This window comes from Myodes glareolus, chromosome 24, assembly GCF_982192425.1.
Source record: "Myodes glareolus chromosome 24, mMyoGla1.1, whole genome shotgun sequence".
Taxonomy (NCBI): Eukaryota; Metazoa; Chordata; class Mammalia; order Rodentia; family Cricetidae; genus Myodes; species Myodes glareolus.
Window position 1 is genome coordinate 46,589,777 of NC_142049.1, and position 14,998 is coordinate 46,604,774.

General features: G+C 48.0%; 1 protein-coding gene across 3 annotated transcripts in view; it reads right to left on the reverse strand.

The window, feature by feature from the left end:
- Positions 1-14,998, reverse strand: part of Abcc8 (ATP binding cassette subfamily C member 8) — a 73,951-nt gene that overhangs the window by 41,151 nt on the left and 17,802 nt on the right. For all 3 annotated transcript variants that reach the window (XM_087901512.1, XM_085682762.2, XM_085682761.2), the window contains exons 7-10: positions 9,853-10,017; positions 7,072-7,227; positions 3,023-3,157; positions 2,607-2,769 (exon numbers count right to left, since the gene is read on the reverse strand). In XM_087901512.1, coding sequence (XP_087757638.1) covers positions 2,607-2,769; positions 3,023-3,157; positions 7,072-7,227; positions 9,853-10,017 — 619 coding nt within the window. The remainder of the gene's footprint in view (positions 1-2,606; positions 2,770-3,022; positions 3,158-7,071; positions 7,228-9,852; positions 10,018-14,998) is intronic.

The window sequence follows — 14,998 nt, forward strand, 5'->3', positions numbered from 1 at the left end:
CCAACTCACCACTCCACAGAGCTTCTAAATCACTATCTCTCTTCATCTACATCAACTTGATTAACCTGTTCACTGAATTAATTTGCTTGCTTGCTTGTTTGCTTTTTCTCTCTGGGGATGAGCCCTTCTTACTGGTTGTTAACGTGGACAGGTCAGGGAAGCAGAGGGAGCCTGCCAGAGGTTACATGTCTATATCCCAATAACGAACCGTGAAAGCAACCACTATGGGTAAGTTCACGAAGAATGAATTAGCATCAGCTCTGAATCAAATTTGGACAAGTGCCCCATGATCATCTGACCTCCACAAGCCTCCTTCTGGCCAGGAGACTGTACATGGAGTCAACTTCATAACTAAAATTATAACTTCTAGAATGTTCTTTTAGGTTTTATTCCCCAATAATCTCCTACGTAGTTCTGTTGTTTTTGCATCTTAAAAAAAACTCTTTACTCATATAAAACATGCTAACTTCATTATCATTTGGATAATTTATTATTTCAAGGCACTGAGAGAAGAATTCTTCTGTCTGTCTGTCTGTCTATCTGGTGTTGTTTTGTTTTGAGACAAGGTTTCAAGCAGCCCGGGCTGGCCTTAAACTCATTGTGTAGCCAAGGACAACTCTGAACTCACGATCTTCCTATTTCCACCTCCAAAGTTCTGAGATTACAGGTGTGGGTCACCATATCTGGCTCTCTTCATGTATTTTGTTGTTTTGTATCTGTGTATTGTGTGTGTGTTGGTGCTCTTGTGCATGAGTGCAGGCATACACATGCCATGGTACATGTGCAGAGGTCACAGGACAATCTCCAGTGACGATTCTCAACTTCCATTGTCTCTGATAAGGACCCTTGCTTTGCTCTGCTTATGGCAATCTATCAGGTTCCTGAGCTCAGGGATTCTCTGGCTGCAAACTCCCAACTCAACACGAGGGCACTGGGATTACAGACTGTAAACTCTAATCCTCACACTGGCACAGCAGGCAGTTCACCACTGAGCAATCTCCACATCCCTCTCGATGGGGACTTTTGAAGCTGCTGATTCTCTCCGATGGTGAAGTTTCGCCCATGGGTTTTAACTTATTTGTTATTAGTTAGCTTAGAGTTTGACAGGTTCTTTCCACTCTATTCTGAAAAGTGTTTTTCATACGTGTATCTCTCTAAACACAGAGGGTTTTATGCAGAGGGAAAGGCTAGCCTGGGCTTCTGCTCTGTACAGATAGCTAGCCCTTTCCTCTGCATGCTCCCAAGAGACGATGGCTTCCTTGGGGCAGTGACAGCTCCCTCCTGACTCTGAAAAAATTTCACACTCGTAAGAATTGGAAACCTGCTCTGGAATATTCTGCTCACACTCTGAATCGAGAGTTTGTGTTTGCATTAATTAAATAAAATCAACCTTGGGTCAGGAGGCAGAGCCTGCAACTAGTTGACAGAAAGTAACCATAGAGTCAGAGGGAGTCTGGAGGATGGACAGAGACGCACAGGAAGTAGTAGGGAGGGACTTTGGGAGTCTGGAGGATGGACAGAGAGACGCACAGGAAGTAGTAGGGAGGGACTTTGGGAGTCTGGAGGATGGACAGAGAGACGCACAGGAAGTAGTAGGGAGGGACTTTGTGCGGCAGTCTTTTTTGGTTTGGCGGAGCAGAAGGATGCTCTTTTTCTGAGATGCCTTTGAAAGGGGAAGTCAGTAGTTGCTCTATAACCTCTCTGAGCTAGCAGGTTTTCACCCCAGCCTCTGACTCCTGAGTCTTTATTGGTAAAAGCAACAACCAAGATTTAGTTAAAAACGGTATTTGGTGACAGCAGCGGGAGGCAGATGCAGGGGGATGTCGGAGTCCAGCCAGGCTGCTGGCCGAGAAGTGGGCAATAACTGCAAAGCCACAGTTACTGATGGGATCAGCAGTAGCTTCAGATGCAGCTGCTGTGCCGGTGAAGACAACAGAAACTCTTGTTATTCATGTGTCCTCTGCTGCCTGTCAAGACTGTGCCAGCTCCGTGAAGAGCGACCTCATCGCCCTTTCTCACTGCTGTGTCTTAGAGCCAGCGCAGAGCCCTGCACACAGCAGACCCTCACACACGTGCATACATGAATTACAAACACTGATTTCTGGGCTGGCAAGAGGGCTTAATGGTGAAGAGCATGTACTGTTCTCAAAGAGGACCCCAGTTTGGTTCCTACCAGCCAGCCACAGCAGGTAAGTCACAACCGCCTGCAATTCCAGCTCCAGGGAGATCCACACCTCTGGTTTCCAATGGTGCCTGCACTCATGTGCACACACCCACTCATATACAGACATAAGTAAAAACAGTATAAAAGAATTTTGTTTTTTTTCCTGATAGGTTTTCTCTGTGGACATCCTCAACCATCCTGGAACTCCCTCTGTAGACCTTGGGTAAATGCAGACTGGCCTTGAACTTACAGATATCTGTCTGTCTCTGCCTCCTGAGTGCTGGGATTAAAGACATGCACCAGGAATATTTTTTTAAAGAACACTGATTTCTGGGAGTTTAGCCACCACAGTCAGCCAAGCAGCCTCTGGATTCTGTAACACCCCTACCCCCACCCCAACACCCAGGCCTGATGCTCTAGGCTTGCAGGCAGGTGCACTCACTGGAGATGGAGGTGTAGACAGCGAAGGCCCTGAGGCTGGTCATCTCCTTCCTGCGAGTCATCTCCACCCTTGAGCAGAAGATGTTCTCCCATGCATACAGCTTGAGAAGCTTGATGCCCCGGAGCATCTCATTGGTCTGCTTCAGCCTCTCATTGGAATATTCCTGGGGCGAGAATGGTGGTGGTGTGTTAGAGGAATGCCTGTGTCCCTAGCTCAGCCAGGGAGAAGGTACCAAACCCATGTCCTCCCATCTGCCCAGCTCCTGTCCTACAAGCACGTTCCTGGCCAGCCTGTTACGAGCAGTTCATAGAAACTGAGGTTTGGCCTGTGAGTGTGGGGAGGATATCTACTAAGATGAGGGCCAGGGAAGTAGACACAGGGTAAGGCAGAGATGGGACATGCCCTGGGGCACTCACCAAGGTGCTCCGTTGTGCCTGGGAGAGTTTGGTGGCCACAAAGTACTGTACAGGAGCCAGGAGAATGATGACAGCTGCTCCAATCAAGGCGCTGACGCCAAGGATGTAGTAGAGAAGGATCACGCCCACAATGATCTGGAGAAGGTGATGGGGGACAAACTCTCTGCACCAGGGCTGCCTTGCCAGCAGGCACGGGCACCATCCCCACCATCATCTTCGAGTGCGGCATGCCTCAGTGCCCAAGTTTTCAAACACCTTGGGGATGGAGTACGGTGCAGGACCAGGTATGGGAAGACAATATACTGGGTACACACACAGTTGAGGCTCTGAGCTGGTAACCAGGGGCATTTACCCAAAAGCTAGCTGAAGGACTGGTTTCCTCACTAAGTCTGCTTTCCCGAGGAGGGTCTGAGAATTGGGAAGGCACCATTTATTCCATTGGCTGAGACTTACAGTTCACTCAAAGTAAGCTACCCATGAGTGAGGGGACAAAACTGCGGGACCCATGCCAGGCGGAACTGTAGCACTGCACAGAAACTGAGAATGTGCTGTGCATTCGTGGTCCTGGTGGCTTGGCAGGGTAGCTGAAGATGGCCTCCTGCCATCTTCTGATCCTCCTGCCTCCACCACCTACCCGAGTATTAGAATTACAGTATGCTAGGCAAGCATTCCACCAGTTGAACCGTATGGCCACCCACCACCGATCCTTTTTTTTTTCCTACCAGGGACTGAACTCAGAGTCTCTCACACGCTAGGCAAGTGTTCTATCACTAACCAATACCATCCAGACATGTTATTCTGTTGACCCATTGTAACATGTGGGGCCGGCTTGTTGGGGTTTCTGTCCTGCCCAGTACTCCACAACTGGCAACTCCCAACGAAAAATAGCACAGAGTCTACATTAGGTTACAAACTGATTGGCTCATTAGGTCAGGCTACTTATTAGCTCTTATAACTTATCTTAACCCATTATTTTGATCTATTTTAGCCATATAGCTTGGTACCTTTTTCAGCTGGGCCAGTTTACATGTTGCCTCTTCGGTGGTCTGCGCAGGAATGGCAGAGGAACCTCCCTGCTTCCCAGAATTCTCCTGTTCTCATTGTATCACCTCTACTTCCTGTCTGGTTTTCCTGCCTATACTGCCTGCCTGGCCAATCAGCGTTTTATTAAAATATGATTGACAGAATACAGACAATTCTCCCGCATCATTTCCCTCTTTTTTTTTTTAAACAAAGGAAAATACCCATAGTCCATTTGTTGGGAATGTGGGCGTAGTCGTGTGGACAACTGTATCCACATAAAGCCTGAGACAGCTTGGGAAGTAATTCTAGAACAAAATAACAGCATTATGCATGGTTTCTTGGTAGCAGCAATTTCTTGGGTCTGCTCTGCTTGCTAGAGGCAAGCAAATGCTCTCATCTAAGAGACGCTTCCTGACTCAGCTTTAGCTGCAAAACCTTGCAGCTCTTTTAAGAGGTCCTGCCACAAAACACTTAACCAGTGTTGATGAAAAGCTAAATGCTTGCTTTTCAGGTTTTCAGCTGTAACAAAAAAAAAAGCTGCGCTGTTTTAAAGTGCTGGCTTTCTGGACCGTCCTGCCAGGACAAACTCTGACTCTTTCAGACAGGCAGTCCGACTGAGTGTGGTCTGTAAACAGAATGCTGCTGCTTGCTTGCTAGCAAGGACCTTAAAACGCCATAGAGTTGTGGCAGTAAAAGGCTCCAGTGGTACCTCTACCATGAGTCTGGAAAGCTAAGGAATGGACTGGATCTAGCCGTCAAAGCCACGGTTTTAGACTCATGTGGTCAGAAAAAGAGAGCTATATAGTAAAAAGAGATTCAAAAAAAAAAAAACCTCTAAATGGTTTACAGTGTGTTAAAAATATATACAGGCTAAAGGTTAAAGTCATTAAAAATAAAAAAGGGGGGGGAATAGGGTGTGGTGGTACACACCTTTAATCCCAATGCCTGGGAGGCAGAGACATATTGACCTCTGTGACTTCAAGGGGCAGAGGTAGACTGACCTCTGTGACCTCAAGGTGTGGTGGTACACACCTTTAATCCCAATGCCTGGGAGCCAGAGACAGATCTCTGTGAGTTCAAGGTGTGGTAGCACACACCTTTAAGCCCAGCACTGGGGAGGCAGAGACAGAGGATCTCTGTGAACCCATGTTCCACTTGACCCTTTGAGAGACAAGGACTCACTATGTTACCTGTGTAGGCATCAGGCACCAAATTGCTCGTTAACCGGGTTAGCCTTCTACCCATAACCCCCTTGACGCAGTCTCCCAAGGAGCTGGGACTACAGGTCTAGTGTCTGTTGTTCTGAGAGTCTTGTGGCATAGTCCAGGCTTACCTGGGACTTGAGAGTGTCCTGTGCAGTCCCTCAGAAGCTGGGATTACAGGTGTAAACCCCCACACCTAAGCCTGGCGTCTTTCAATTTTTATTAAGCCTGACAGGCTTTCTTTGAAATGAGAACTCATTCTGTTTCTAGCTTTATGTAAATGACTGCCTACGTATGACTGTTCATGAAAATGTAAATCTCTCTTGCTATTTCCCAAAGCTCCCGGATGACCGTTTTCCAGGCTGCAGTCAAAGACAAGCACCTTTAACTGCATGGACTACTCTAGAACAACAGATACACTGGCCTCCTTAGTTGAAAGAAGAGAGAAAAGAAAGTCCGTCTGGCTTGGTCCTGCAGTCTGTCAGCCCTGAGCCAATCTGGCAGGAGGCTCCCTACCTCAGTTCTAGGATGGAGTAGGCCGAGGAGCTACTCTTTCTATTAATCACGGAAAGTCTTCTTCATCAGCAGGTAACAGAGGCTGTGAAATGATCCCATCACTACCCTCCTCCCTGTGCCGAACTGACTTTAAAAGCAGTGGGTAGAGGGCCATGATAAGAGATGAACCTCCGACTGGATAGTCCCACTGCCTGCTTCCCTGGGATTCCGCCTGGCACAACCCTTCATTCTTACTGAGCTGTGCTTGCACGGAAGAGTCAAGGTGTCCTTCAGCCGTCAGGGTTGCACAGACTCCAAGAAACCTCCCAGTGTACCCAGGATTCTTTGTAGGGGCCTCCAGGTCACAAACTCCAGGGTCTCACTCTGTAGCTCAGCTGGCCTAAAACTTGAGGCAATCCTCCTGCCTCACTCTCCCAAGTACTGGGACCTCAAGTATATACTAGAACTGTTTAGCAGAATGCCATTTTCAGTATCCTAAAAAGCCCAGGTGCACTGGGTCACCAGGCCAGGCCTAGAACCCCAGACAGGGGGCCTTTTCTTCCACGAGGTTAAGATTATATCATTTGTGTGTCAGGGTGGAGGTGGTGGCCAGGAACTAGCCCAGGGCTTGCGCATGCTACACAAAAGCCCTACCACTGAGTTACATCTCAGCCCCCATTTCTTGTGTGCTGGTCAGTTTTATAAGCATGACAGCCCAGTCTCTGATGAATTGAAAATGAAAATCAGTTGTGGACCAGTACTCTTAGGTACTCAGGAGACTGAGTCAGGAAACGACATGAACTCGGGACCGTGGGGCTAGTCTGGGAAACAAATCAAGACTCCGTTTCAAATAACTTCAATAGAATGGCCTTGAGCACGCTCTGTAGCTGAGGATAACCCTGAGGTTCTGATCCTCCGGCCTCCGCCACCCTCCCTGGTGTATGTGGTGCAGTGGCTGAATCCAGACACTCATACACCTAAGCAATCATGCTACCAACCGAGCTACACTGGAAACCCTACCATATGGCTTTCACTACTTATAATACTGTTCCTTGTATGACTGTCCTACGGGTCTTTTAAACCTGGCTACACTTTCAATGTCCTAATGATACCACCTTCTATGATCACTGAGACAAGTCCCGATGGCTGGCAGTGCATGGGACACTGGGGGAAGCCAGTAGCTTACCACATGGATAGACCCCAGGAGATAGACTAAGACACAGGCGAATACAGAATGGACACAAATGGCTTCTGGTTTTGTGTCCTCTCCCCTCCCCCTCCCCCATACCTACCTCCGCAACACCAGAGTCCCCCAGCACAATCTGATACCTGTACTGGCATAGCCCAGAGGTTTGGACACAAGAAGAAAAACCACATGAGTTGGTTGGTGTCGATGGCCACCAGGTTGCAGATCTGCCCGGCGGTCATTTCCCCCATGGACAGGTTGGAGGTGGACAGCTGCATGATTTTATTGTAAATCTTGGTCTAGAAAAGAGAGCAGAGGGCTACACGTTTGTCACCACCATCTCTGTCACCACTCCAGATCTGGGATGGCCAGAGGCTTCTCCAACGTCCCTACAGTGTCCCCACGCCGTTCTGTCCGGGCTTCTGCCATAACTGTGCAATGATTGATACCATAGATCAAGTAAGTCGAGAGGCAGGGATCCAAGCCAAAGCAGCTACTTCTCCAGCAAGTGTGACCTCTCCTTTGAGGGACAAGACATAATTAGCTCCTAAATCTCAAAAGCAGGTCCTCACATCTATTTATGTTCTTGATTTACTGGAGACCAGTGCAGAACACATTTCAGAGACATAAAAATGATGCAGCGAGGAGCAGCCCATTTTAGTGGGGTCACCTCACCCTCGGGCCAAGTCATGCTGTCACAGAACCATGGAACAAAGCAAGGGGTCGGCCTCAGCAGACCTGGGTCAGTCAGCCACAGGGCAGTATGGAGGGTAATGGCTGCCTCCAGGCTCAGATCTGAAAGCTTTATGTGCTCTCTGTCAGCACCTTCCAGAAAGATTGGGTTTTCAGGCTACATGCTCTGGAAAAAGGAAGAATCCTGTCCTGTCTTAAATGTCCACAGGGCACCTGCTCTTGGGTACAACTGCACCACTTCTGCGGGAAAAGCCTTAAATCAGCTTTGTGTTAAGCTTAGGTTGCCTTTGTTTGTGGGTCGGGTTTTCTGAAAGCACAAGTCTCTCCTATACAGCAGGGGAAGGCTGGAAATAATGACGGTGATATTTTTGGACAAAGTCACGTACTTTCCATGTACTTTCTGGCTGTATGAAATTAAACTTCAAAGGCTAACCAGTAACTACAGCATTATTAAGAATCGAATTCACAACCAACTGTATATGCCCGTGTGTGTGTGTGTGTGTGTGTGTGTGTGTGTGTGTGTGTGTAACAGGAATTTTGCTTGGTAACTTACACACGGATTCTCATATATGAGGGCACATTTTCTGTAGGTAACTTTCTGGAAATCTCTTAAAGGAAAGAGGTCTTTTATTTCTACTCTGCTTCCATAATGAATGTTATCATTTCCTTTTTGTGGCACATAAATGATTCTCTCTTATTAATGTGAAAGATTCAGTTAGATTAAAAAAAACAATTACAGGCTGATATATTAAAATCCCATTTGGGGGCTCTTTTAGCATAATTGGAAAATACTGGGCTGCTGTGTGATTTATGACACACAAATAGAAAACAGATCTGATGACAAGGCTATCCAACCACAAAATTGTGTTGTGGTGGCACAAGTTGGCCTGTCACTGGAGGGACTGGAGCCAAGGCTGGGGTTCAGAACTGAGCGGCAGTTTGGTGCTTCTTAGCTCTGAGCCCCCATGAACCTGAGAGGGTCTTGGTGTGTCTCCACCTTTCCTGCCTGCTGGTACTCTTTTTTTAAAAAATATTTTTTATTATGTATACAATATTCTGTCTGTGTGTATGTCTGCAGGCGAGAAGAGGGCACCAGACCCCGTTACAGATGGTTGTGAGCCACCATGTGGTTGCTGGGAATTGAACTCAAGACCTTTGGAAGAGCAGGCAATGCTCTTAACCTCTGAGCCATCTCTCCAGCCCCCTGCTGGTACTCTTGAGCACATACTGCTTCCTCCACGGAAAGCCGCTGAAGCTCGACAGCATCATCTGCACATCTGCATCATCAATGCGACTATCAAGCCGCATCCGGTACTGCTCCAGTTTAAGTGAGCTTTCCTTCTCTGTTCAGCCTCTTTCAGGTGCTTCTGAATGTCTCTCAGAGGATCAGCCCGTGTTCCTGGAAATGATGCCCAACATCTAAACTTTCTATAGCATAGCTTTGATGCATGAGGCAATTTGGGATTTCATACAGCTCTGTGAAAATCATCAAGGATGGCAGAAGTGGCTACTTGGCCTCACTCTCTTCTTGGCACGATGAGAATTTCAAGACAGGGACACGTGGTCTCAAGTGAGTGTATAGCTACTGCACTGCCATAGATTGGTGTGGAACACTATTCCCACCTAGGATTCTCCATACAAGCACCTAGCTCAAGTCCTAATGGAAGCCCTGAGGCTTGGGATGGCTCTCATCAGTACTGTCCTCTATGGTGCCAAGCCCTTTCTGGCTTTGACCATCCTGCCAATCAATTCTAAAAGGTTAAGACCAAGAGCTTAGACCTATACGTCACAAATCTCTCTTTGTGAACTCTACGTCTGAGAGTTCAAATGGACCTTAGATGTTTTGTTGATAGGTTGTTATGTGCTTGCATATCTGCAACCAAGCATGCTATTTGCTAGACCTCCAGAATTAGAGGAGTATGAGGCCACAGTCTCTACCCAGCAGGAGAGAATGTCACAGTTGACTGGTGATGTTCCCACTTTTAAGGGCTGGGAAGAGCCAAGAACTGAGCAGCTGGCATCTTGTATCAGTCTAGTTCATCGCAGAACCGGAGCCACCACTGCTTCCAAGTTCCCATCCCAGTCCCAAGGTACTTTCCACTCCACAGCCAATGGTTAGTTATAAACATGGGAAACACATCAAAAATAAACTCACAGCAGAATTATTCTGATCTACAAGAATAAGCACAGCAGACCTGCCACGAAAGTAAAGAAGGGTATGATCCCAGTACCTGAATTGCTCCTCTCAGGTTAATTCCAGTTTCAATGGCGACATAGTACGAGGCTTGCAGGAATGTCCTTTGCAGTAGGAGGGCAAGGAACAGAAGCACAGCCAAGACATAGGCATTGCCAAGGAACTCTTGGGACGAGACAAAGTAAACCCCAAGAAACTGCGTCTGTGGAGAGAAAGCCATCGGTGGCAGTCGCTGCCAGAAAAGCAACACTGTCAGAAAAGGTCATGCTGTTATGGTTGGATTACTGTGGAAAACTCCATGTTTGCAAAGCCTGTGCAGTTCTTTGTAAAGAAGAGCACAGTTGGGAGCTGGGAGATTGGCTCAGTAGGGAAAGCACTTGTTTTGCAAGTCTGAGGATCTGAGTTCAGTCCTTGGCACCTACACGAAAAAGCTGGATGAAACAGTGTGTAACCCCAGCACTGTGGAGACAGGTAGAAAGAGTCCCAGGGACTAGTTGGCCAGCCAGTGCTGAACCAGTAAGCTCTGCTTTCAGTGTGAGTTCCGCTCTCAAAAAGTAAGACAGAATTGGTCAGATGGTGCAGTGGATAAAGGGGCTTGCTCTGCAAGCATGAAGGCCTGAGTTTGGCCCCTTGGGCCCACATAATGGCAGAAGAGCAAAAACAACTTCAAAAAGTTGTCCTGGACCTGCACACATATACTGTGTCACACTCACCTACATACACAGCACCACACACACACACACACACACACACACACACACACACCAAATAAAATACTTTAGGATTTCAAAAATAAAGTAGAAAGCAATTGGGGAAGACACTTGACATTGGCCTCTGCCCACATGCATGCATACACTGTGCACACACACTGCTATACTGACAAATCCAACCAAATTTCTGCAGCCAAGACTGCCTCTACCTCTGTCATGAACAGATGGGATTCAGTCCTGACCTCAACCATACATGACCATATCTCGACCTCCATGCCCTTGGAGTGCACTCTGGAAGGAACAAGAATGAATGGAGCAGATCACAGAGAAGCCCAAACAGAGGAGCTACAGCAAATGGCACAGTGCATTCTCTGCCTTGCAAATGGAATCAACCATCTGCTGAGCAGTGACTTCTGAGTCGGGGGTGTGTGGGAGGAATGGGGATGGAACTTGGTGACGACTGTTCCCCGGGGAAAGATGGGAACAAAAGCACTGACAGCAGCTGAGAATGCACAGTAGCCCTAGGCCCCTTGAACTCCTGGGACCTCCTTTTAAGTCTAAGTCACCCTCTCTGAACTCCAGCAAGACCCCAGATAATAATCAGGAAAACATTCCGCCTCTGTGCTAAAGATACCAGGAAGTACCAGCATTGCCTGTTTCCAGACCCACTGGCTCCCAGGAAAACTTTGAACCTCCAGCACAGCCACATCAATCTTCCCATGAAGACAACACTCTCACCTTTCTGACACTGTGCCCTGGCTGCGGACATCTGGAAGGATGTGGGAGGTGCTCCAGGGTAGACAGAGATGGGAACAAAACGAGGAGAATCTCAAGATCATGACTTTGGCAGTGACCAGGCCAACAGGAGCAGAGCTCTCTCAGGGACTCTTTTCTAAGAATCAAGAGTTCCTGAATCTCGGCTTCGGGGCCAGGATGGTGGAAGACCTTACTGTGGAGAGTATCTGCGCTGATTTTTCTGCCAGCCTTTGTAACCCATGGAACTGCCTGGTCCTGCCCACAGCCACTTCTCCCCAGCTCCACAGGACAAGTGCCGGCCCAGGAGGCCAAATGAGAAGCACTCTAAGGACGGCCCTGCTGAGGTCCAGAGCTTCTGAGTCACCATGTCACTGGAGAAACCACCAAAGGGAAGGGTGGAAGGCAGGAGAATGGGCTGCTCTAGAGGGTTAGAAGGGGCAAGAGACAAAATACCAGAAAGCACAGTGCTTTCTTCTGCTGCTCAGGGAGCAAGGCGCCACGTGGGGCCCTGCTTTACACAGGAGGAAACAGTTTCATGGCAGTGAAGTGGCTAACACAGGCTATGTCCTCTTTAGACATGTGACTATGGACCTGTGCTAGAACACTACCTCAGACCCTCTGTCCAGACCTCATCTGGCCGTGTGCCCTGCAGTCACACTCCAACAGTTTATTATCACAGACAGACCGGCAGTTTGTGGCAGATGAAAACACACCCATCTGGCTGGCTCTAGGTCAAAAGACACAGGCACACGGAGCTGTTTACAGTTCACAGTTAAACCCAGTTCTCTCAAGTCTCCCTATCCCAAGATCCTCTCAGAGGTCCAGCTCGGGAGAACAGAAACCATTATTTTAAAACCAAACATGCTTTCAAGTTCATCCTTACTAAGGCAATCAATGGCTGTGCACATGAAGGCATTTATTTCTGAATTACAGCATGGGGCTGTTAGGGACACTGTGATACTCATGGGAATATTATGCAGCCAAGATCCCTGGTCATGATGAAGAGCTATAGCCTGCTATGCCACAACCACCAGAATACACCTAGGCTATAGCAAGGACAAGAAAGTCAACTGAGCACGTATGTTGGCCAAATGGGGGTGGTTCCTGTCAAATGCATGTGCCAATATTTGTAAATTTTTAAAGAAAGCAGCAGGTTCCCCTTTTGTAGCTCAGCCCTCCTTCCCCCAGACAGATACACTCTACGGCCAAAGATTGTATTGCTGTTGATAAAGAAATAGGTACCCTATTAAGAATGAGAATATTATCTTTAGGTATGTCACTGGACTGTAGTTAGACATCTTTTTAAGGCAGGTTCAAAGGGGTGGAGCGGAATATCTAGGTTCTTATGCAGAAGCGGGTACCAAGGCCTGAAGGCCCCTCCGTAGTACGCAGTGAAGCACCCAGGCAGAGGCAGGAGGTCAGGAGTTCAGAACCATCCTTTGCTGAGTAGTGAATCTGGGTCCAGTCTGTGCAACATGAAACCCAGTCTCAAAAAATGGAGAAAAGGAATAAATGGTACCAGGCAAAGCAAGACGCATAAGAAAGAGACCCTGGTGAACTCTTGCAGAAAAGAGGACAGTCTGGGTTCTGGGGAGCTTGTGAAAGGCCCGTGGCAGGAGAGAAGAGACCCGGACCATAACTGACGGAAGACAAGGGCTTTGGAAGGCCTTATGACCTAGGCTTATGTTTTCTCAAACTCTTGAGGAAGTTTTTTTGTTGTTTTTGGTTTTGGGGTTTTTTTTTGGCAAGATGATGTTAATATCCTTTTTTTAAAAAAGAAACTAGCTACATTTAAATTTATTTATTCTGTGCACAGCCAGGTGCACAGGTGCATGCGTGCCACCATATACGTGTGGGGTCAGAAGGCAACTTGGGAAGTCAGTTCTTTCCTTCAAACATGTGTATTCCAGAGATTAAGTTTAGGCGGCTGGGTTCGGCAGGAAGTGCCCTCACTCATGGAGCCCTCTCTCCGGCCCTAAGATAATTCGTTTATGAATCAGTACCTAGGTTTTCCATGCTCCCTGTTTTCATCCGAGAGCAGAGGCCTGCAATGGAGGCCACTGGATGCACAGAGGACTGATTCCAGGGTGGGCGGGCCTGACACTGCCTCACCAGGGCATGGCCTCAAAGGCCCTGTCCCTGTCCCCTGGAGCTTAGAGGGTCCCTGGGCTCTTCCTGTTTTAGCAGGGTTAAAAGGTGGTCGTCTAAGAGGACCTGGGTAAAAGCTATAAGACTATCTCAGATCCCCTGGGCAGCACTCTTGTCCATCTGCCCACTCGCATCTGTCACATGGACACCTCCACCAGCTGACCCCGAGTTTAAAACCTGACTCATCGGCTCTCAGCCGTGGTGTCTTTAAAGAAGCCCCTTAACCTCTCTGAGCCTCAATTTCCTCATCTGTAAAACAGTGGGTGAGGGTTCTACAGCAGAGTCCCAAGACCATGTGCAAATGGCATTCAGAGCATAAGCAATTAGTATGTGAGCCTCCACACTCAGTGCCAGTGACTGTCCAGGCTGGCCCTGGACCCGTGGTCCTTCTGCCTCTGATTACTGACTGCATGTGGTCATGTCTTCATTCTTCATTGAAGAACCATTTCCCACAGTGTGTCTATGTTTGTCTGTATGTCTGTCTCTGCATGTGTGTGTGTACATCTGTTTGTCTGTCTGTGTGTGTGTATGTGTATATGTAGTGTTGTGTATCTATCAGTCTGTCTGCCTATGTCTGTCTCTATATGTGTGTATGCATCTGTTTACTTATCTGTCTGTGTGTGTATGTAGTGTGTGGTGTTTGTGTGTCTGTGTCAATTTCTGTGTGTATAGTGTGTGTCTGTCTGTATGTATGTATGTATGTATGTGTGTAGTGGTGTGTGTGTACATGTGTGTGTGCGTACATGGTGCTGTGGCTTGAATCCAGGACTTCCTGGAGGAGGAGACACAAAGCTGAGGAGCCAATGACAGGAGAATGGCCACCACAGGCACTATGTGAACACTGTCATGGAGACCACCAACATCCCCACACCACAGAAACAGCAAGACATTAACGATCATTATGTCACCAAGAGTGAGAGGGACAAATCTGGTCACCCAGGGAGGAAGGAGGGGGACAGAAAGGGGTAAGAATGAGAAGTGGAAGAGCAGGAGGGGGAGAGAGAGAAAGAAAGATGATATTTCACTTTTTTTTTTCCTTTTTTGCTGAATTTGTTTGAAACACACATAACCAGTCTGCATATTCCTCCCACCGCCGCTTAGAAGGGTCAAAGCTCTGGCCTTGGACCCAACCTCGGGCTGCTCTTTTTCAGGCCCCACTGATAGCCCAGAGTGGTGCTGGCTGGTTCAGATACCAGTCATTCTTTATGAATTCAATTCCATCACCCTCCTGCCAAGTCAGTGGCATCCCTGGCTGGTGACAGATTGGAGAGGGGGTTGGGCAAGAGAGTAGGGCTGGAAAGAATTAGATCCTGGGTAGAGCCCAGATTTCTCTGGGAAGAGATGGTAGTGGGACCAGGTATTTCCAAGGGGGTTCTGTGGGTTTCAGTCTAAAGAGCAAATCAACACTGCTTATCCTTCGGGATGCCAAGGCAGTCTGTTCCTTGACAAGTGTGTGTCCTAGAAGGGAAGCGGGGACAGACAGCTGCTGACAGCGTCAACGGTCGGTGCCAACTCTGCGGACTGGAGCAGGCTGGACGTGCCCGGCTGAAGCCCTATGACTGGCTTCCC